The sequence below is a fragment of the Astatotilapia calliptera genome, chromosome 14 (assembly GCF_900246225.1).
Source record: "Astatotilapia calliptera chromosome 14, fAstCal1.2, whole genome shotgun sequence".
NCBI lineage: Eukaryota > Metazoa > Chordata > Actinopteri > Cichliformes > Cichlidae > Astatotilapia > Astatotilapia calliptera.
Window position 1 is genome coordinate 19,553,286 of NC_039315.1, and position 22,945 is coordinate 19,576,230.

Below are 22,945 nucleotides of genomic sequence, written 5' to 3' on the forward strand. Positions count from 1 at the left end.
GCTTTATAAGTTCAATAAAGTTTGGAAAAAAAACCCTCTTCGGCCGCTCCCTTCTGCCGTATTTTGCGGCAAAATTATCCACACCCACCGCCGCGCTATGAATTGTTGGATATATGGGACCACGAAGCGTGCACCGGACCACGCTTGATATTTGGGGAAATCGACGGCGCATTTGGAGTATGCATTTGAAGTACACTTCGAATTGGGACAGCCGTCGTCGCGTGGCGGTGACGTAACCGCACTTGAAATGCGTACTTCAAGCGTGCAGACCCTGAATTGGGGCACAGCCTTACTCTGCCCAGGCTGCTACTGGTCTCTAGGTGACGCTGTGTTGTAGCTGATTGGCTGACGCGGTCGTGCGGTACGTCCTGTACGTTTTCTGCTGACACGTGACAGTACCCGGATTTTGGTGACGTCGCAGAACAACAAAGATGGCAGGAATAGGAACCAGCACGTACTGGGAAGGTAAGGCAACACTCGAGCCTGTTTACAGCAAGTAGTATTATAACAGCACTTTTTTTTTTTTTTACCGTTTTCATAATATCAGCAATCAATTTGCCCCTGTCACTCCACCTCTGGCTGTAAGAAACATGGTTTAAAAACATACATGCCACTACAATACCAAGTTAGCTCCCAACAAGCTAGCGAACTAGACGCCGTGTAAGTTCATTTAACTCTGTTCCTTCGGCGGTTTAAGCCGTGTCGTTGATCTAAACAGCTTATCAGCCTGGCACATCGAGTGTGTCAGCTGCTTCGTTAATTGTCGGCAGTGAGCAGATAGCGTTTTCATATTTTCCCCCCCTTGGTTAATGTAGTGTTAAAACAATGAGCTTTGTTGCTATAACGGTCTTGTTGCTTTAGCTTTCGGTAGCACAGGAGGTTTTTTTGTTGATGTTTAATGCAGAAAACAAAATGGCATATTTTTTAAAATTGTATCAGTTGTCACTGGATTAGAGGCGGGGTACTCCCTGAACAAGTCACAACTAAAACAACTAAATTGCTCATGGGACATTTCACCTTCGTAGTACCATGTTGGACCCGACTTTGGTCAGAGACTTTGGTCTATATTCGCATGAAAACATCACACAGTTGGCGCCAATTTGTGAATCTCCTGTACCACTACATCCCAAAAATGCTCTATTGAGATCTGAAGCCAGTGGTAGCCATTTGAGCACAGTAAAGTCATTATCATGTTCAGGAAACCAGTTTAAGGTGATTTGAGGTTTGTGGAATGGTGTATTATCCTGCTGGAAACAGCCATCAAAACTGTGGTTATAAAGGGATGGATATGATCAGCAACAAGACTCTGGTAGGCTGCTGCATTTAATTAATAATAATAATAATAAATTTTATTTATGAGCGCCTTTCAAGTCACCCAAGGACACTTTACAATAGGATAAAACACTTAGTAATTGATGCTCATTTGGAGATAAGGGACCTGGTAATAGCCAGCAGACCATTATAACACCACTATGAGCTTGAGCTATTGATTCAAGGCCAAATGGAGCCATGTTTTCCTGTTTTTTTTAGGATCCTGCTATTTTAATGTTGCAGCAGAAATTAAGACACATGTACCAGGCAACGTTTTTCCAATCCTCTACTGTCCATCTTTGGTGAACCTGTGAACTGTAATCTTACTACCCTGTTTTGTCCTTAGCTGTCAGAAATGACACCCAGTGTGCTGTAGGTAGGTTATCTGCTTTAAGGTTTGATGTATAGTGCATTCAGTGATGTTCTTCTCCATACTTTGGTTCTTACAATTGTTTTTGTTTTCTATTTAAGTAGTTCTTGTTGCCTTCCTGTCAACTTGAAGCAGTCTGCCCATTCTCCTCTGTCTTCAACAAGGCATTGTCTGCCAGGGAATTGTTGCTCACTTGATATTTTATGTTGATATTTTATGTTTTTGGACCATTTTTTTGTAACCCCTAGAAATGGTCATGTGGAAAAATCCTGAGTCTGAGTTTGTGAAATACTCAGACCACCCTATCTGCCATCAACAACCATGCCACATTCAAGTCACACAAATAACCTTCCTTGACAATTTGAACTTCAACAGGTTGTCTTGACTATGTCTTGACTTGACTATGCCTAAATGCATTGAATTGAAGCAAAAATTTCCCCGTTGTGGGATCAATGAAGTCTTATCTTATCTTATCTTATCTTATCTTATCTTATCTTATCTAATTGATTGTCTGAGAGTGTCACCATCTACCGGAACCGTGTTTGCACATATACTTGGCCAATAAACACGATTCTGATTCTTCTTATTATGATATTTGCTTTAATGAGTATTTGGATGTGTGTATTAAACAAATTGGCTAGAAAGTGTTTAATAGTGCAGGGCAATATGGCCAAAAATATTTATCACGATATATATTTTGAAATTTGCAATAACGATATAACTGACGGTAAGCACAACCAGAATTCATACATACGGCGCACTTCAATTTTTCAGAAAATCAAAGGATTGATTTTAAGAGCGACTTATTTTCCAAAAAACACGGTAATAACGACAGCCCGCTAGCATGCTCTACCAAAAATAGTGCTTTGGTGTGTATCTGACGGACGAAAGCTAAACCAGTTCCACACCACTGAACCATTTTTACAAACCAATTCTGGTTCATCTGTTTCATTCAACGATCTGCTTTCGCCCTTCTCATTCTCTGTCGCCGCCATGCTTTTTCTGCCAGGTGCGTATGAAAACAAAGGCACTGCACATGCACGCTTTACCCATATTCTATCGCGATATTTCATTTTCTTATCATTGCCCAACATTATACCGGTATTACCGTGAACGGTATGATAGGGGCCCAGCCCTAGTGTTTAACATAAATTATTCCTCTGTATAGGTTTCAGTGTTACATTTTTTGGATATCTGATATAAAATATTTTTAATAGAAGATGCACAAAAAGATTTTCAGTTTTGAAAATCTTGTCATGGTGAAATTTTGTTCTACATAGCTCTCATACTCTACTATACACTCTCTGCACAGTCAGCAACAGACAAAATAGACATCACAGCTGAGCAGTAGAGTCAAGTTGTCTTCATGTTGAGTTGCTAATTAAGAAAATAGCATTACAAAAAAGTTGAATGGACCATCTATCTATCTCTCTCTATCTATCAATCAATCATCTACTCTGGGGCAATACTTAATTGATGGTGTTTTAGTTATTTTTAAGTATTTTATTGGGTTGATTGCTTCTGTTACAGATCTGCGAAAGCAGGCCAGACAGTTGGAGAACGAACTTGACCTGAAGTTGGTCTCTTTCAGTAAATTATGCACCAGCTACAGCAGCTCCAGAGATGGACGTCGAGGAGACACGTAAGATTTAGGCTTCTCACTCAACCGCAGAGTTAATAACTACTAAAAAGCTGAAATAATTAATATTCTTTTAGCAATAAATCTTTACCAAATGTAAAGATGTATTTATTGTATTTTATTGTTGTCATATTTAATCACATATTTAATATTATTCTTAAAAACAACGATATAGTAAAAAGATATAAAGATATAATGAAAGCAAAGATTGGTTCCAAAGCTTAAACTTAATGTTTTTTATTTTATTTTATTGGAGTTGAAAATGGGTTACTAGTCAAAATGTTATTATTTTTAATTATATTCATCATTCAGAGTTTTCATATCTAGCCTGAATTGTAATTGTTAAAATGCATATTTGTTAATCAGCTAATCTACAGCCACCCCTAAAGTAGCTTGAATGGAATATTCTAACACAAAAACTACATGTTTCTTTATTGCAGACCTTAAGGATTTTGAGACCAAGTAGGCTTTTGAAACATTACCAATCAAGAAAAAAAAACTTGATTACTTACTTCTGTTTGATTACAGTTATTTATTTTTTACTAACAGCTTTAAATTCTTTATTTGATGAATGTGTAATTTCTGCTATGAAATAAAGCACATTTCTTATCCATTAAACACAAGAAAACAGTACAAGATTTTTTTTAATGTGAGTTAAAAACCAATTACAAATAAGCTGCTTTAAATAAAAATTCTTAATATTCTTCCATCTTATTTTTCCTTTCAGGTCAGACACCACACCTCTGCTAAACAACTCTACCCAGGACAGGATGTTTGACACCATGTCAGTGGAGATTGAACAGTTGCTAGCCAAAGTAAGTAAATTGTCTCAGGTCAGTGGAAAAGGACGGCAAAAAGAATATAATAAGAACAGAAATGGAAATATGCCTCGTCCTTCGTGTCTATCCATCCGTCCACTCTGTTTCCTTCTCTCTCTCAGCTGACTGCAGTGAATGACAAGATGGCGGAGTACACCAACTCTCCGGGCGCAGCTGCTCTCAACGCTGCTCTCATGCACACGCTCCAGAGGCACAGGGACATCCTACAGGTTTGCTGTCTTGTTCCTTTTTTCCTGTCGCTCATCTGTTTTCTATAGTTTTTTTTAACATTTTTATTTAATTGAAATCATTTTCTTTCATAGCGACTTCTTCTCAGTTATAGTTACTGAACTCAATGAAGAGCCCAAGAACTACTTTCTAAAGCACATACTGAGTCTTAGGCTACGTTCACGCTGCAGGCGAAAGCACATCAAATCTGACTTTTTTGACCCTATGCGACCCATATCCAATCATGGTGTGACAGTGTGAACGGCACAAATCCGATATTTTCAAATCCGATCTGGGTCACTTTCGTATGTGGTGCTGAATCCGATACATATCTGATGTTTTAGAAAGGGACTGCTGCTTGAATGGTCAGGTCGCATTAAATCCGTCTTCTAGGTCACTGACACAAGACAGACACCAATTATCAGTGCCGGAGAAGCGCCCGATAAGACATCGCGAACGCTTCCTGGCCGTCCATTGCAGATGTTAGTGAAACTGTTGGGAAGACAACGTTGGAGAAACGTGAACATTTTATTTGTACTGCATAATCTGCAGATTCTGACAGAAATCTACAACTATCCTTTGAAGCACCGCTCCTCTAAAACAGCAATAAGGATAATTATTAGGCCATATGTAAATAACAAAATAACTTTATAACTTAAAGCAAAATTGAGAAACGTGAAGTCTGAAACAAGTCTTTATATTAACGGCCATCAGTCAAACAATACTGTTTGGTCTGGGTCTAAACAGAGCGCGTTGTGTGTGACGTCTTCTTTTGTGCATGCAGGCCGCTTTGAGGGTTCACACTAAAGCGCGTTTGCTGTCACATTTTATTTGTAGTATGAAGAAGTAGACAAAAAAATCGGATTTGATCAAAAAATTGGAATTGAGTAATAAGACCTGCAGTGTGAACCTAGCCTTAGTGGTTCAGTTTTGTCCTGTTTACCACTTGTTTGTTTGTCTGTCTTTCCTGTATTCCTTTTTTTAAAAACAAAACAAAAAAACCTTTATTTTCCTCGAAGGACTACACACATGAATTCCACAAAACCAAAGGCAACTTTTTGGCCATCCGGGAAAGGGAAGACCTTCTAGGGTCTGTCAGGAAAGACATTGAGTGAGTACTCAGCCACAGCACCTTCTAATTTCATTTAGCTTTTATAGCAGTGTGGGAATGTTTTAATTAATTAATTAATTATTATTTTTATTAATGTCGTTGTTGTTGTTGTTGTTTATTATATTATAGTAAATGATAAGATCCTACACACGCATGCTTTCTTGTGTTTTGATCTGAAAGGGTGCTGAGCAATAAAAACGGTCAAGCACTGCTCTTATGTCGTAGACCTTATTCCTGAGAGGAATACGGTAATTGAAACTTCACTTCCATTTGGCATGTTCTTGAACAAATAGAAGATTCGTGCTCACTTTGGCCTTGCATTGAGGAAGTGCATCCTCTCTTCAGATTTGCACAGTTTGAGGGAATTTATTGAAACGAAGGTCTCCCTAGACCATGAGTCTTCTTTTTGCAGTGGCTTATTGATCTGTGAAGGCACTGATGATGGCAAACAGTGAGCACTGCAGGATTCTTATTGATCCTTCCCTGTCCATCTAGAGTACAAAGAGAAGAGTTCTCATGCAGAGGCGTCTTGCAGGCAGGCATACATGTTCAATAGGAATACACTCACTTAACTATGTATAAATATACAAATGTAGTATTCATTAAGTAATTTATAAAGCTCTTAAGGAGCTTACTATAAATTAAAATAGTTTACATTTTTCCAGAATGACCTGAGTGTGAAAAAACAACAGATTAAACAGCATTGGGTGCAGTTTTTCATTTAAATTATGAAACTAAGGATAGGGTACAGGATACTAAGCAGACTTTTGTGTAATACCAATTTGTGTCACGAGATGTTGTATCAAGTCATTGGACCCTCGAGTGTGTCTTGAGTCCAGCACAAGAAGAAGGTAAAATACCGATGAAATGACAGATATTGTGGTGAATCAGACACTGCTAGAAAATGATGCCTTAACCACCAGCAGCAGTAAAGGAGCAGTCAAATGCATGATTTTATTCTTTCTGTTTTAACAGAGGACGGGAGAGGTTATCAAATATAGTGTGAATCTTTACTTAATAAAGTATTAATCAGGATTTTCATTACATTTGAAATCACTGAAAGTAATATTTTTTTTAAGGACGCAAATGTATCTCTTTATTTTAGGAGCCACTTCATTACATAGGACATCGGTGGAGCTTTTTTTTTTTTTTTTGGCCAATTGTTTTTATTTTGGGTTTTTTTCCACTTTAATGTTTTTTCTGCTTTTTCACCACTTTAAAAGCACCTTTGTCTGATCTTTTAAGTGCAAAAGATGCATTTTCATACAGTTTTCTAGCATGATGTGGCAACTTATTGCCTAGCAACCGGAAAATGACTTTTAATTAAAGAGACCACCCCTTATCTGAATGATCCTAAGTATCAATACTGGCAAATAATAGACAGAAAGCAATAAGATGTGACTTGAAAATATATGACAAAATTCTGTTGTCGAAAACAGCAAAAACAATTTCCTGATCACAGAATTCTGGACTTTGTGTTTTTACATTGTCTTCTTGGCAGCACAGTTTAAGCCTTGGCCTATCTGAACACTAACGTAGTTACAAGATGCTTTTATAAAATACAATTTTGGGGTCAGTACAGAAATGTGTAAAATATCATGACATTAATACAGTGATGGAATATCTGGTGCAGCTAAGCATTTTCTCTTTTGTCAGGCAGAGGGCAGTAGAGCTCTTGGCTGTGAAGTAAATGGACCAGCACACGTTTCAGAATATGTTTTCCATGTGGTAACAAGAAGGAGTCCAAACTATCTAATTGATACAAGCACTCAAATGAAACAGTGAGGCATATATCAAACACCATATCAATAACTTGCATTGTGCTTACAGACTACTGAAGCACACACACACCACATTCATAGTAATAGCATGCTGCAGAGCTGAGCTGAGATGTAACAACCCTTCTTCTCCTGCTTTGATTTTTAAATGTCAGCAACAAAAATGACAGTTTTCTATGATTTACATTGGTGCCCTTTTAAAAAGCCTCGCCGGAGTGATGAATCGGTCTGTCAGTACAAAGAATTCTGGTCCCACAGAAGCATCAGCCCAGTTGCTAGGGTGGTCAGATTGGGCTCAAGGCAGTCACTCTGGGGTGTACTATATGTGCTCATAGCCTTCCTCCTCCCCTGCTCGACGAGAGGGTGGGGCAGTGTTAAATGACCAGAAACGAAGAAGGCATGGGAGTCAGCAGTTCAGGGCTGCTGATAGCTAGAGATTCATCAAACAGAAAAGAATGGGTTTGCTGTGTTTACTTTGTGAGTGGTGCAACGCCCATTCATCACTTCTGACTGCTCAGTAGAGGAGAGCACGGTTCTTTTTCTGTTTCTTCATTAACCATAAAAAAAATCTCTTTTTCTCCTTTTTTTTTTCTCTAGGAAAACAGTTCTTTGAATTTTGCTTTGTTCACTGCAGCAGCTTTAATTCAAAAGATCTGACAAAAATGACACATTTAAGGAATCATTATTTTTAAATGTCCCTGCAGTTTCTCAGACTCAGACCTACTTGGGCAGTTGGCCAATCATGGCTTATAGTTTTATGGAAACGCAATATTTAGTCTGAAGAATTATTATTATTGCAAAGGGTGGCATCCTTGGTGTGAAAATACAAAAAGGAAATTAGATATTTGATGCAGTGTTAAAAAAAAGAATGGGTTAGAAACACAAAAAGAGCCATGAAAGACAATCAAGTCGTTAAAAAAAAAGTTTAAAATGCTTACCTTCTCTGTCTGGCTTTTCTGATTAATTAATCATTACATAATCACTGTATGCAATAGCCATATATGCTACAAATATTAGCAGTTTGTGTGAATTAGTAAAGCGCTACCATACCAGTAAAGCGATTAACACCTTTAACGCTGTTATCACATTGCTAATGTGCAGTTTAAGGAACAAGGCCTTTACATTTTTATATTCCTTGTATATGCTGTGTGTTTTAGTGGTCCTTGCAAAGAAGAGTGAGATCTGCAGGATAAAACGCAGATTGTCACCTCACTTTGAAAGTTAGCCAGCCTTTGGTACCCTGTGGCAATCTGCTTGTGAAAATTACATTGGCAGCCTTACAGATTGCTCCTTTTTGATTGACTTCTGATTCTGATGTATGCAAAGTTACAGAGACAAGAATTGGGATCAAGGCTGTCGCCTGTTAACTTGGGCTGTCATTTTAGATTTATTTCTTATCTACACTTTGAAAACTTGATTTTGACACACAAGTAAATCTGACATTGCCTAAATGTTGAAAATTACCATTCATTTAAAAAAAAAAAAAAAAGTATTATTCACGAGTGTATCTGCCTGCCTTTTTAGGACATACAAGAGCGGTTCTGGGGTCAACAACAGAAGAACAGAGCTGTTCCTAAAGGAGCATGAGCATCTGAGAAAGTAAGTTCCCAAAGCATTTGTATTATTTAACCATAGCAGTTAAAAGTAGAATAAGGTTGCCATCCTAAATGTGAAATAGTCCGATATTTTTTTTTAGGAAAGCAAGCTGGAATAACCTTGATGGCGCAGGCCCACGATTTGGGAAAAACAAATAAAAATGTCTTTTTCTGACACATTCATTTGTTCTCTTCATGCGTTTACTTCATAGCAGATGTGAAGTTCTTCTGTTAATTCATAACTTAAGGTCTTATATGAGCATGCATGACAGAGAAGATCAAATCCTGATCTCTAGCAACCTTAGTATCCCACAATCTTTTGGCTGACTCTCAACCCCTGCAGAACAGCATGTGGTTCTTTTTTTATGCGTTTCCCTGTGTTTGTGCCAGAGGTGTTAGATGCACACTGCATGGAAAGTAAAATTGGATAGCAGCAGGGCACACACACACACACACACACACACACACACACACACACACACACACAAAGAAACGAAACACAAATTTACCACAGAGCTATTTACATGGCCAATACATAGCAGTGTGACTGATTAGTATTTGCATTTGTTTCCCATATCAAGTTCTCAAAGGAATAATGCTGCAATTATTCCCTCTCAAAGACCTCTCCATTCATTTTCTAACAGGCTTTACCTGCTCCCACAATGCATGGCTAATATTTATATACTGAAATTGATGTTTATGTAATGACCCTTTAAAATACAGTGTGGTCTAGTTAAATAACTTTAATCGCATAGCATTTTATGGATTTTTTTATGTCTTTGAAATAAAGCAGTTACACTTTTTTACTATATGTTCAGTTAAATATAAATTTGCATTTAAATTAGTAACTAACACGAAGCAACTAGCACGAAGGTCAGTAACGCTCCTGTTTCAACAACAACATTAAATTGTATTTAACAGGTATCTTAAATGTTAATCTAGCCACCTCCTCCAGCTTGTTTGAGGAAACACCAAGAGATTCCCAGGGCAGCCGAGAGCTATTATCTGTCCAACGTGTCCTGGATATGAATATGATCCAGAACCTTATTCTTTTGGTCACTACCCAAGGCTCTTTACAATAGTTGAGGGTAGGGACGTTGGACGACCAGTAAATCGAGACCTTTGCTTTTTCGCTTTGAGTCAATCTCCCACTCCCCTTGCCCATCACTCCTAAACAAGACCTTGAAATATTTAAACTCTTCCGTGGGACAATAACGCATCCCTGACCCGGAGTGGGCACTCCATCTTTTTCTAGCTGACGACCATGGCGTAAAACTTGGAGGTGCTGATTCTCATTCCGTCGCTTCATACTCGGCTGCAAACTGCTCCAGAAAAAATGAACAGAATCTGTGACAAAGGGCAGCACTAGCAAAGTCCAAAACCCACTGGGAACGAGTCTGACTTATTGCTGGCTATGCGGACAAAGCAACAGTTTCTGTGGGATCGAATGGGTCTTGGCAACGGGTCCGACCACGCATACTCCCGAAGCATTTCACACAGAATACTCAGAGGGTATGGCTTCTGCAAGTCCGCAAAACACATGTAGATTGCTTGGGCTACCTCCCATGAACCCTCAATCATTCTCAAGAGTATAAAGAGCTGGTCCAGTGTTCCGTGACCAGGGCAGTTATTTGGGACAAAAACCACATTGTTCCTCCTGTATCCCGATACTCTACTTTCCAGCACCCTGACATAGCTTTTGGGAGGCTGAGGAGTGTGATCACCCTATAGTTGGAGCACAACCTCTGGTCCCCCTTTTTAAAGATGGGAACAACCACCCCAGTTTGCCAATCAGACCTTTGGATTGTCAAAGATCTTTTACCGTCCAACAAAATTCTTAGTTAAAGTCAGCAGTGCTCCACCCACACTATACACAGTGCAGGTAGACCACCACTTTCCCCTCCTGAGTCAACTGATTGTTTTCCAGAAACCATTTGAGGCAGTCAAAAAGTATTTTTCCATGGCCTCTCCAAACTCCTCCCACAGCCCAGTTTTTGCTTCAGGCACTGCCCGAGATGTGTTCTGCTTGGCCTGTTGGTAACTATCGGCTGCCTCCAAAGTCCCACAGGCTAACCAAGCTAGGTTAGGACTCCCTCTTTAGTTCGATTACGCTCTTCACCTTCAGTGTCGACCATTTGGTTCAGGGGTTACACCCATGCCAGACACCAACTACCTTGCAGCCACAGCTCTGTGTAGCAGGTTCAGCAATGACTCAATGTCCCTAGTCTACCAATGGAATGTTGTCGAAGCTCTGCTGGGAGTGGAAGTGGCCTAGGGTGTACCATATGTCTCTGTGTTTTTTGTTTATTTGTTTGTTTGTTTGTTTTTTGACGGTATGTCTTTATAGCACCTATTTAATGGTACTGATAAACAGTATCAGTAAATTTAATACTGCAGTGAAAGTGTCCATGGCTCCTTCATCTCTGTATTCTGTAGGTCTGTAGTCAGTTTTATTTAATACAGTGCCAAATTACAACAACAGTCACCTCAAGGCGCTTTATGTTGTAAGCTATACCCTACAATAATACAACAAAGAAAACCCCAACAATCATATGACCCCTATGATCAAGCGGTTTGGCGACAGTGAGAAGGACAAACTCCCTTTTAACAGGAAGAAACCTCCAGCAGAACCAGGCTCAGAGAAGACGACCATCTGCCATGAGTGGTTGGTGTGCTGTGTCTATTTTTCTCTTTGTCGTCCCCCATTTCTTTTGTGTTGTCCAGAAGGAAATGGAATGCGGTGCTACAAATGCTGTGACTCTTCTATACTGACCTATAGGTGGCAGCAACATGCCAAGATATATAGCAATGTGCAAATAAAGATGAAGAAGAAGAGGACTGCAGGCCAAAAGAAATGGATGTAAATAATTGAGAGGAAGGAAATGGATTCAACACATTTGTTAGAGCTCAAGGATATAATCAAAGGTATTGCTGAGTTAAACAGAATAAAAAATGAGCAGAGGTATTCTAGCGTTCACAAAACACTCAATATTTGATGGTTAATTGGAGTACAATTCAGCCTGTGTAAGTTCAGTGGTTTTCAAGAATCACATAGGTACTGCTGACTGCTGAACTGTATAACATGACATTTCATTACCATGAATTGTTCAGGTGGGAAACATTTGGTCCTAGCATTCATATGGATGCTACTCTAACGCATTACTGCCCATGTTATTGGACACCGAGCAACCCCCTGATGGGGTTGGCGTCCCACAGAGAACAGTGTATCTTACCACACCACAGAAACTGCTCAGTGGATGTATCATACAACCCATATAACACAATGGATGCTTTAACAGCATCCCAGTACCAGACAGTACTCCTGTGACATAATAGCTGGAGATGGCTTCTATTTCGTGGCTGATAAATGAATATTTAGGTGTGCTCATTTTAGCACATGAGGGAGACAAGTTAATGCTTCAAGTGCTTGAGTGGGTCGAAGAATATTTTGGCTCCAAACATCTTAACTGAATATGTAATATAAATTATTTTAAAATGAAGATTATTTAAAAACACACACACAGCTAAACATTACCATTTGAGATGCTTTCTCAGCAGTCAGGCTGTTTTGCTTGTCATTTGCATTTGATCAGGATATTGTTAATTAAATTTTGTTATTAAACCACAGCCCATACTATCTATAGGGCTTCCCCTTACCATTGGCATAGATGGGAGGGAAAGTGGATACTGGAGATGAGGATTGAGTTACACTTGATTGATCCTATTAAAGCCATAAAACAGGAAAGGGAAAAGAGAGAAAAGGGATGTAATGTGTTGGTGAGTATCACTGTTATCCACAGATACCCGATAAATATGAGAGATTTGAGTGAAAATCTTACTTTCCTGGCGCAGTCTGTGATGATCTCTTGTCAAAGGTGACTTTTATGGAAAAGTAGCATGAATAATGAGGTTTCTTTTATGTAAAGCTGCATGATCTGTTTTAATTTATTGAACTTTTTTTGCTTCATCATGCTGCCCCAATAATTTAGCGTGGAAAATGTAAGTAGGAGGCCTTGTGTAATGACTGTGTTTGAACCATTTATAAATTGGCAAATGATGGCTTGAGGCTTCCAAACTGGTCAGCTAAGACTAATCAATTTGCAGCCTATAAAACAGCTCTCTTGCAGTTAATCTACAAGCTACTGCAGTGAGTGAAATGCTTGCAAATCTCTATTGATTCTTAAGAGAACCCACTGAAACAAATATCAGTGAGCAACTTTTATTTATTTCATGACTGCACCTTCAGATATGAAGATTCATACCTATGTTTTATCATCTGAGAAGGGGTCCGCTTTACCATAGGAGTGAAAATATAAAGAAAGGAGACAATGTGGCAAGCATCTACAAAAAAAAATCATCCTCTTCCTCCTCACCTCAAGATTCATCACCTGAGCTGAAGTCAAGCCTCTAACACATGAAAATGTGTATAAACATGTTTATGTGTTCTAGATATTGTTGCAATTACTCATTTTCAGCAGCTACGAATGAGCCGGCTTTAACAACAGTAGCTGGTTGTAAGCTATTATGCCAGCTAACGTTAGGCTTCAGTGTCTTAAAAATCACATTTTCTCACTGACAGTTTGACACTCTGCGAATTAACTCTCGTATTTGTTCTCATGTGAGAATATAATTTGAGTCCAGTTAAAAAAAACAAGTTTCATTAATGCTCGGTAACAGTGGATAACAATAGCTAACAGCGGTGCTAACCGACAGAAAAGTTCATTGTATCCTCAACATCTCACCTCAGTATTGCTGTCCTCAGGAAGAAGTGAGCTTCTCTGACTCCATGACTTGTATCGGATTCTTTTCACAAAGATTTACAGCCTCCTGTAAATGGTTACATAAGCTTGTCATCTGGCATATAAACAGTGGACTGGTTAGATTTTCTTAACCAAATCCAGTTGTTAAGTGATGATGTATAAACCCTGCTTCCAGGTCCAAACTACTCTGCGTTTATTAAGTGATCACTGTTGGCCTCTCTCGGCAGCACATTTTAAAGATTGGTTTTTAAAACCTTACAGTATAACTACAGACCAGCAAATACAACAACATATTAATTAGGGGTGGGGGGGGGAAATCGATACTGTGTAGTATCGTGATATTTTGTTTGCTAATAATGTATCGATACAGGGACAGCAGAAATCGATATTTTGTTACAAAAAAAGTTTTTGTGGACTGGAACATGCTCTGACTTCAGAGCATGTTGATCAGCTCCTTTTTCTGAGCAAGAATCCTGACATTCCTTCACTGTCCAAATGTGTTTAACTTTTTTTTTTTTTTTTGGCAGCGATAAACTAAATTTAAGACATGTTTTATTTTAATTAAGTTTAAAACTTTTTTATTTAATGTAAAATTATATTTTGTTTTAATTTACTTTCAAATTCTTCAGTTGCTGAATGGGCTGCATAGTTTTCATAAATTGCATAGTTCAGAATAGCTATAATTGTACCAGATGGTTGCATTCAGTTAAGTTGGACTAGACTGTAATACAAACCGTTCAGTTTGTCAACAATAAAACTGACTGAAATGAGAGAAAGACTGAGTGTGAGACTTTGATATTAGATAAAATGAATATTGATAAAGCTTACCTTTATGTACAGAATCTGAATATCGCAAAATATTTTAAAAAAAATTGCAATAATATCGTATCGTGCGTTAAGTATTGTGATAATATCGTATCGTGGGATGTATGGTGATTCCCACCTCTAATATTAATCACTAACCTTGTATTGTGGATGGATTATCTCAGTTGTTCTCCTGACTGAAGTTTGGCCCGTTTACAGCATCCTGCCATGCAATTACATTTGTCCCTAACCATTGGAAACCCTCACATTAACTTGAATCAAGTGGAAAAAAGTTAGCGTTCATCCTCCAGCTTTACCGTGTTTACAGTATATTATGCTAACCATAACTGTGTAGCTAGCCACCACTTACCACATCATTATATACCAGCTTGCTCAACTTAAGTAACCCTACAAACGTCACTGCTGTTTAGTTTTTTGTCTTTGTTTATGTCAGAAGTGATAGCAGAGCGGTATGTATTAATTTTTTCTGAAATCCCTCAGTCAGAACATGCTATATTATCTTTAGATGGAAACTAGCGAGCCAACTCCCTGCTAACTTCAAACTCCGTTAAACTTCATAAATTCTGTTTTCGTGGATGCCTGGATGTTAAATTTAATTGTTACACCTGGTAGAGCAGCCACACTCATCATTTTATTAAAGATGAAAGAATTTAGACCATTTTTAACTCTCAGTGATGCCACGTTGTCCGTTTGACTGTGGGACCTGAAGCGGAGTTTGGACCCGGAAATGGATAATGACGTCAGACTTAAAGACAGGATGGCAAACCAAATAGTGAAAGACTATTTTTTTGTTTGTTTGTTTATTTGCTTGTTTGTTTGTTTGTTTTTTTTAACACACAAACAGTAGTAGAAACACACCGATTGGCCACAACTATTACTGGGTACAGTCTAAATTTAATGTTTTCGATCTCTCTTGGTTGACTAAAGCTGCAACTATAGCTAGGATTATGTACTTAAATTGGAAGGTGTAAGAAAAAAAACTTGAATGAAGTTGAATCCAGTCTATAATCTACTGACATCTAGTGGTGAGGTTTTATACACTGTAACTTTAAGATAGCTTTCATCAGTTTTCAGTATGTGGTTCTACAGCAGTCAGATGTTTCTACATATTAGAGCTGAAAGCTGTTTTCAGTTTTGTCACTGATACTCATTGCTTTAGCTTTAGTTTATAATAGTCTTTGGCAAGTGTAACTTGATGCCATTTAGTAATTAAAGCTACTATAAATGCTGCTGATCTGTTATTTCGCCTCATCATTGGTTCTTTCTCCATCCTTGTAGATCTGTTTTTCCATTTCTCTTTGCCATAGAGGTTAGCCTTCATAAATAAACAAGAGATAGGGAGGGAGGGAGGGGTAAGTCCATTAAAAGTTCATGGTGCAACAGCTTTAATGGTAGTGGTCACATAAGGACTTCTAGTTCAAACTCACAAGGAAATCCAATGATGATTCTCTGGATGCTTTTCTTTTCACTCACAAAGTTGAGTTATTAAGCTTTAAGATATGCTCTGAGTCTTTATTTCAGTAAATACTGTCACAACTCATCATTTTGTGTCCATTTAGGCTCTATAGTCTGCCTGTTTCTAAATGTGTAAGCTCTGTTTGCCAGGCTCATGAGAATTGCATGTGATGCTTTGCTTCAAGTGAAAAAGCATCTAAATATCATCTACATATCAAACAAGACATATTCAAATTGTGCATTTTTATAACAAATAAAAAATTAAAAAGTTAGTGCAGCATAACGAACAAGGGCATCAAATCGCACGATCCATGAGCCACATCCAACAGCTGCAAAGAACCTGCAATTTGTGAATGTTTCTGTTTGCTAATCATTAAGGCCAGCATGGTTGCTGAATAATTGTGTACTTTGCTAAGTTACTTAGGTAATTTAGCAAAGTACACAATAGTAATTTGGTGAGAGTTAGGTATTTTACAACTACAGTGCTTAGGCTGTGTGGGTTAGTTATCTTCACAGTTGTCCAGTTAATCTGTTTTCTTTTAACAAGGACAGTTAATTGCCCATTTTAATAATGAAAATACTCAAATAGCCAGGGCTGGTACTTCTAAAACTGTAGTGGCCAGTATATCATGCCAATATCTCTTTTATAATTTTTTTGCAAGGTCTTGATCATGGTGAACTCTTCAGGTTTTCCACCTAGCATTTTAAACAGGTGTTCAAAGTCTCTCTGTCACTCTGTTGTCTTCAAGATGCCTGCATTTAGTCTGTCTAGCCTGTTGCCGATTTTTAAGTTTGCACCATGGATACACGGTGAAGTGCTTTCTCGTATTTTTTCTATCACATTACAACTTACCACAGAACTAGTTCAGGACGTTTAGAGATTTAATTATAGATTTACCCAACAAAAGTGTTTGTGGACCAATTTGTGTCAGTTAATTTATGTTTTTTCACACTTTTGTAATGATATGAGGACAATACCACAGCTTATTTTAAATCTATCATCCATATCAACCATATTCACTGACTAGCTCACACAAAACAGTCCATTATGATCTATTTCATATCCATTTCCTTGTGAAAGCAATTTAAACATCAAGATTGTTTACGGTTTGGGAGAGAAGACTAATTTCAGTGAGTTGAAAGTGTTTAGCTGCTTACTGGCATGTTCTGATTTTCCTCTCAGTACTTAATGTTGGTAATGTTTTAGTGGGACTTCTCAGTAGCAAAACGTGTACCATAGCTTCATTGACAAATGATTCTCCTACCAGAAACGCTACATCCAGATGAACAGAATGAACTTTCTGGGATTTCCTTACCAGGATGACTGAGCATGCAGTTTATGTTATCTGTTGGCCCTTCAACTAAACTTTGATGTAAACTTTGGAGGTCATTCAAAGCCCTTCTTTGGATATTGGCTGCCTTTTCTTCTTTTCTCTGTCAGGACGATCCCACGCTGCATCAATTATGTTGTGGTACAGGCTCTGGGGAGGCACACCATGCTGACATAGGCCAGGTTTTTGGCTAAGAGCTCTTTGGGAATCATCGTGTTGATGCAAAATACAATGTTGTGTGTATCAAACTTTGTTATCTTTGGCATTTTTCATAGACTGAGCTGAACAAATGATGTGTATTTGCAACAAGCTGCTAGAAACAAAGTGGTTTGCTAAGTCGACTGTTATGTGTATACACAATACTGATTCATATTAGGTTAGTTAGGTGCTTTTTTCAGTTGAGTGGCTTAAAAGACAAAAAAAAAACCTTCCTCTGAAAAGGGTGAGGTACAAGGATTTGACTGAAGATGAGTGAAAAAGCAGCCAAACAGAAACTATGAAAGACATTCAGAAAGCCTAAAGGACTATTGGCTTGAGACAACTTTAACCCTTGTATGGTGTTCGGGTCTGTGAGACCCGTGTTCAGTTTTTTTCAAAAGAAAAATTAAACAATTAATTATTTTTTCACGTGTAAATGTGTTGTGTCTTTCCACTCACTCCACTTGATTATAACTGATTTATTTATAACATTTTATATAAAAGAAAAACGAGAAGCACATTAATTCATAAATGTGATCTAACAAAGGTAAAGGGAAAAAATTAACCATGTTTGCTGTTCATATGTCTTGTAATTGGGATGAAGTAAACATCTGTTGAGTAATTTAACATAAAATTGTTTGATAGTGTTAATTTGGAAAGCCAAAACTCTAGCGGGTCCACCAGACCCATGAACACTGGCTGAGTAACAAAAATACGAACACCACACAAGGGTTAAAGGACTTGTGGGCAGTACTGTTTTAATCCTTGTAGCCATGATTTTGCAATGCATGTAGTATTTTTTTTTTTAACATACTGTTCAGATGAAACCAAAGTGTACATAATTGTCAATAAGCATTCTGTCTGTGTGATCATTTGTTTGTAAATCGCAGCGGATCATATGGACAGTATGGGTTGATTCATCAAAATGGAAAGGGCAATTAGCTGGAAGCTAATGAGTGACTTAATGACGGCAGGAAAACAACTGACCAAGGGAAACAGAAAGAACCCCACTCAAAGCTGAAACCACAGAAATTCTAATATACATAAATGGCACAATCAAGCTCACCACTATAGCTGCAAAATGATTATGGAGGATATAAAGCATAAATCTTTTGCCACATCTCATCTCTGCACATAAAAACTCCATAAATCAAGGCGGATCCCGAGCTTTCTCTTTTTCCTCTTCAGCTCATTATTTATCAGCAGAACACTGTCAGGAGAAGGACAGTTAAAGGCTTCGTTTTTTTGTCGCACCTCCTTCCATCTTTTAAGCAGTCTCTGTCCATATTGCATTCTTAAGTTCTTCTTCTTTTTTGGCCTCTTTCAGACATACAGTGTTTATTCGCACCAATTAATTTAATATTTTATTAACCAAAAACTTATTTCAAGTTTTTATATGTTTTAAAATCTCAGATCCTAGAATATAATTTCTGGTCTTTTTCTAATGCTATAAAGTCTTATTCCTACTGCATAATTGCCTAATTGCAGTCTTCTTCAGTCCACCCACCAGCTCCCATAATACATTTATTAAGTGAAATGGTAACTGGCATCTAACTCATAATGAAGTTAGATGCCAGTTATCATTTCACCTCCTGTAACTGATTTCATTCAGTCAGACAAATGCAGTTACGATCTTACAAACTACTGCCAAAAAAAGCAGGTTGGTGCCAGTGTGGGCAGCCGTGATCCAAGAACAGAAGGATGCACAGCCCACATTGTGAATATGCATTATAGTCCAATTGGTCCTGCCCACTCGCTGCCTAGAAGACAAAAAGTTAAATAAGACATATTACCTTTCAATACCACAGATAGTAGGGAGCTCTAGTGAAAAAAGGTCCCTTGTTATGCCTGGGCTTGGCTTTCTTTACCACCTTTCCTGTAAACACTCACTGCAAAGCAAAATAAAAGTCAGCTGGAGCAGAAAATAGTTCTATCAAGTCACAGATGAAGAAATGGACTGCTAATTGGTACCCAGTAATAGTTTATCAAAACTGAAGCACAGATATCTGAGACTGACTTGACCTCGCAGCAAACCATAATATTATTCAAATAAAAGCGCTCTAAAAGTTTATGATGCAGATGCATGCGTGCACACACACACAAACACAAACTGTGCATTTTCCTTTTTATTCTGAGTAAACTGATATGTTTCGTAGGTCATTATTTTGATTTGCTGTGGTACAAGACAACAGAGTGATATTCACAGGTGGGCAGACTTGAGCAAGTGAGGTACTGGAACCTAGAACGGGAGGTTTGCCCACAGGGAGCATAAATAAAAGTTATAAGATAACTGACTATCCACTAGTCAAAGAAAAATTGGCAGATTAGTCAGCTACCAAAATAGTCTTTAGTTGCCCTAATTGCTAGTAACCTAGACTACAGTTTTTGCCACATTTTCCAGCTCTTGGTGGTTTCCTCTCATGTTTGCCCATCAACAGAGAGAATGACAGAATCACAAAAACTGTGATGCAATCAGGAAGATCTCGCATCTTGCAAGTGAGGTATAAATCTTTTAGCGCCTTCTCTTACTTCATCTCAACATTGTTAAGAGCTTAACGGAAACCGCACATTGAGGTGGAGGATGTGGAGCTGCTGAATGGAAGATGAATGACTGTTGAACTATGAAATACAATCCCTGCAGTTTTGTTTGTTTGGTTGACTTTAGTTCTCTGGAACATTATCCAAATTGATTCCAATTAGAAGATAAACCGCTGAAAGCTTTTTTGCTTATGAGCAACCTGAGACACAAAACAAGTGTTACAGCATAAGAGGTTTGTGTGGGATTAGGAGTGTAGCAGTGCCTTCCACTTTCCCCTCTTTTATGCAGTGATGCAGAACGTTAACCTCCGGGCATCTGAGTTGGTTTATCCATGAGGGGAAAATGAACAAAACAAATAAAAAAGAGAAAAAAAAAAGACTAATGCCTTTTTGGTGCAACTCAGTCACTGCTATATGGGCCAAATATAATGGTGTTGTCGCCCTTGCAAACATCAACGGATCCGTTGCAGTTGGCGCATGAGTGTACAATTTGCTGGCGTTTGCTCCCATTTTAATGATAAATCAGTACAGAAGCTCAGAGACTCACAGATTGTACAGGAGGAGATCTTAAAAGACACTCAAAACTGTGCAAGTTTTGTTCTGTTTTTTAATTTAACAGAATCTACCACAACTCTTTCTTTTTTTTTTTTTTTGTGAAAAAGTATATCAGTCTTCCAACAGCTTGACCAGACCAAACCATACTGTAGCATGGCCTTTGGTTTTGTGTCAGGAAGTATACAAATTCTGCCAAATCAAGCATGCAGATTCCTTGTTTATTCTGCAGTGCTTGTATCAATATCTAACCAGTGCCCTTCCCTTGCGTTTTTCTCTCCTTCTCACTGTCTATAGCTCAGATCGACTGATGGATGACACAATAAGGTAAGCCCTTCTTTCCCTTATTCATCTGTGTCTGGTTCTTACAAAGATTTCTTCTTGTTTGTTGTTGCTAAGTATGTGCTCACAGAGCATTGTTGCTTTGCATTGATTTCCCCTTTATAATGTGGCTGGCTCTTTTCAATATAATTTAAAGTCTCTTAAGATGAGTATTGTTCTGGTTTCTGGCTATAGTTAAAAAATGGGTTTAAAAATTACAGTTCTCTCAGGTGTGACAGATAACACGTTATCTTCTTAAATATAATGAACTGTAGTTTACAGGCTATCCTTTTAAAAAGTTTTGTAGATGTAGTTAGTTTAATCTTAATGACCTCAGTCCAAGGAGAAGAGGCACTGTTTGCTGCACATATTGCATTAAGAGGCACTATCATAATTTGTGATCTGGGGTTTTATTCAACAGTTTGCTGGACAGTTTAACATTCCTCGTTTAGGTCACCAAAAAACAAAAACTGACTGATCAGAGTGCACTTCTGTCCTCCAGCTCTGATTCTCATGAGCCGGTTAACACTGACTAGTCGAGGTTGCTGGTATCAGCAAAGTGATTCTTCCTGACTGAGGAGAACATGATCCCCAAAACACAGCTCCAGGCCAAGACTGCAGATTGTCCCCTCAGCAACCTCCAAACCACAGGAGATGCTAAGACCCCACCCACCCGTACTCACACATCACACGCACAACACGTTCAGACGAACACAGTGGTCATAGTCTCTCAGTAATCAGTCGAAACACACACACACACACACACACACACACACACACACACACACACACACACACACAGCTCATCATGTTTACCAGCCAAAAGAGTAAACAACTGGTGATTTCATTTACTTTGTTTTCACCGGCATCCTCTGGGGACCTTTTACTCTGAGATGGGAGGAATTGGTCCCCTATGACTAGTTCTGTTTGTCACCAGTCTGAATACTAGCATAATCCTACATGTAGTGAAAATTTAGAATAATTGAACATTTTTTGCTCGAATCAAAAATTTTCCTTTCTATAATATGACATATGTTCAAATAGTATATTATTCATTGTGTCGTATATAAGGGGCGTTAAACGGGTCTAAAAGCTTTTATAATTGGCTGATGTCACATCATCTTTAAACCGATTAAATGATGCTTCTCAGCATGTCATGTCTTTTTAAAGTAACTTCTCTCCTTGCATAAGCAAACCAGTACCACTCGCAGCCACTGCTGCTGGCATCTAGCCATTAGTTATTGTTTATAGAACCTGTTTGTGGATCTTTTTTGGTACAGCTGTGGAGAGGTTACTGTAAGAGAAATAAATGATTATTAGGGATTAGTTCTTACAACTAAAAGTTGAACAAAGTGCTTGAAGGTGGGCTCTGAAGCTTGTATTGATTATTTTGTGTAACATAGAGCCTGAAACTTTTCCTGCCAACTGCTCAGCTGCACTTTGCTGCTCTGAAGATTCCTGAGGCCCAAGTTTTAGAACAAGAAGCACAATACCACAGCACATCTGTACTGCCCTTATAGGTGCCTAACCATCTCATAAAGATACTGCATGTAGGAGGGAGGAATAGTGTTTGAATGAGCAGGAATGATCACAATTTTAGGTTTTACCCTTTAAATCCTTTTCTGTAGTTTTGGTTTACAAAAAAAAGGTTTAGAAACAGTACTGAATGACACAGGGGATTTACAGCACCACGATGTTTGGTGGAGACAACCAAAGTAAAAAAAGAAAAGATAAAAATTACATTTTCTAACTCGCCTACAGTCAGAGGTACTTTTCCATTACTAATAAAGAGCAAAGACATGAAGGATTGTCACTTTTCTCTACTCATCTGTTTTGCTACATCTTTCTTTTTCTTCAGCATTGCTATGGCGACCAAGGAGAACGTAACCTTCCAAAGGGGCATGCTGAAATCCATACAGAGCAAGGTCAATACTCTGGCCAGTATCCTTTATGTTGCACATGTGCAGTGTTGTATGCGGGGAACCAAATGACCTCCTTTAAAGTTATCTTTAAAGGATTTCTAGACTGAAATCAGTATAGGACATTCAAAAATTAGCGCTCACATATTTGATAGAAAATGGTCTTTCTTATTAGGATTTATAGAAATGTAGCCAG

The 22,945-nt window shown here is 38.3% G+C and overlaps 1 protein-coding gene across 1 annotated transcript in view; it reads left to right on the plus strand.

Moving 5' to 3' along the window:
• The first annotated feature begins 297 nt into the window (after positions 1-297).
• Positions 298-22,945, plus strand: part of gosr1 (golgi SNAP receptor complex member 1) — a 24,000-nt gene continuing 1,352 nt past the window's right edge. Inside the window, exons 1-8 of the mRNA XM_026192055.1 lie at positions 298-465; positions 3,212-3,323; positions 4,048-4,135; positions 4,261-4,368; positions 5,386-5,477; positions 8,780-8,854; positions 20,807-20,836; positions 22,689-22,771. Of these exons, the coding sequence (XP_026047840.1) occupies positions 432-465; positions 3,212-3,323; positions 4,048-4,135; positions 4,261-4,368; positions 5,386-5,477; positions 8,780-8,854; positions 20,807-20,836; positions 22,689-22,771 (622 nt within the window). The 5' untranslated portion in view covers positions 298-431. The remainder of the gene's footprint in view (positions 466-3,211; positions 3,324-4,047; positions 4,136-4,260; positions 4,369-5,385; positions 5,478-8,779; positions 8,855-20,806; positions 20,837-22,688; positions 22,772-22,945) is intronic.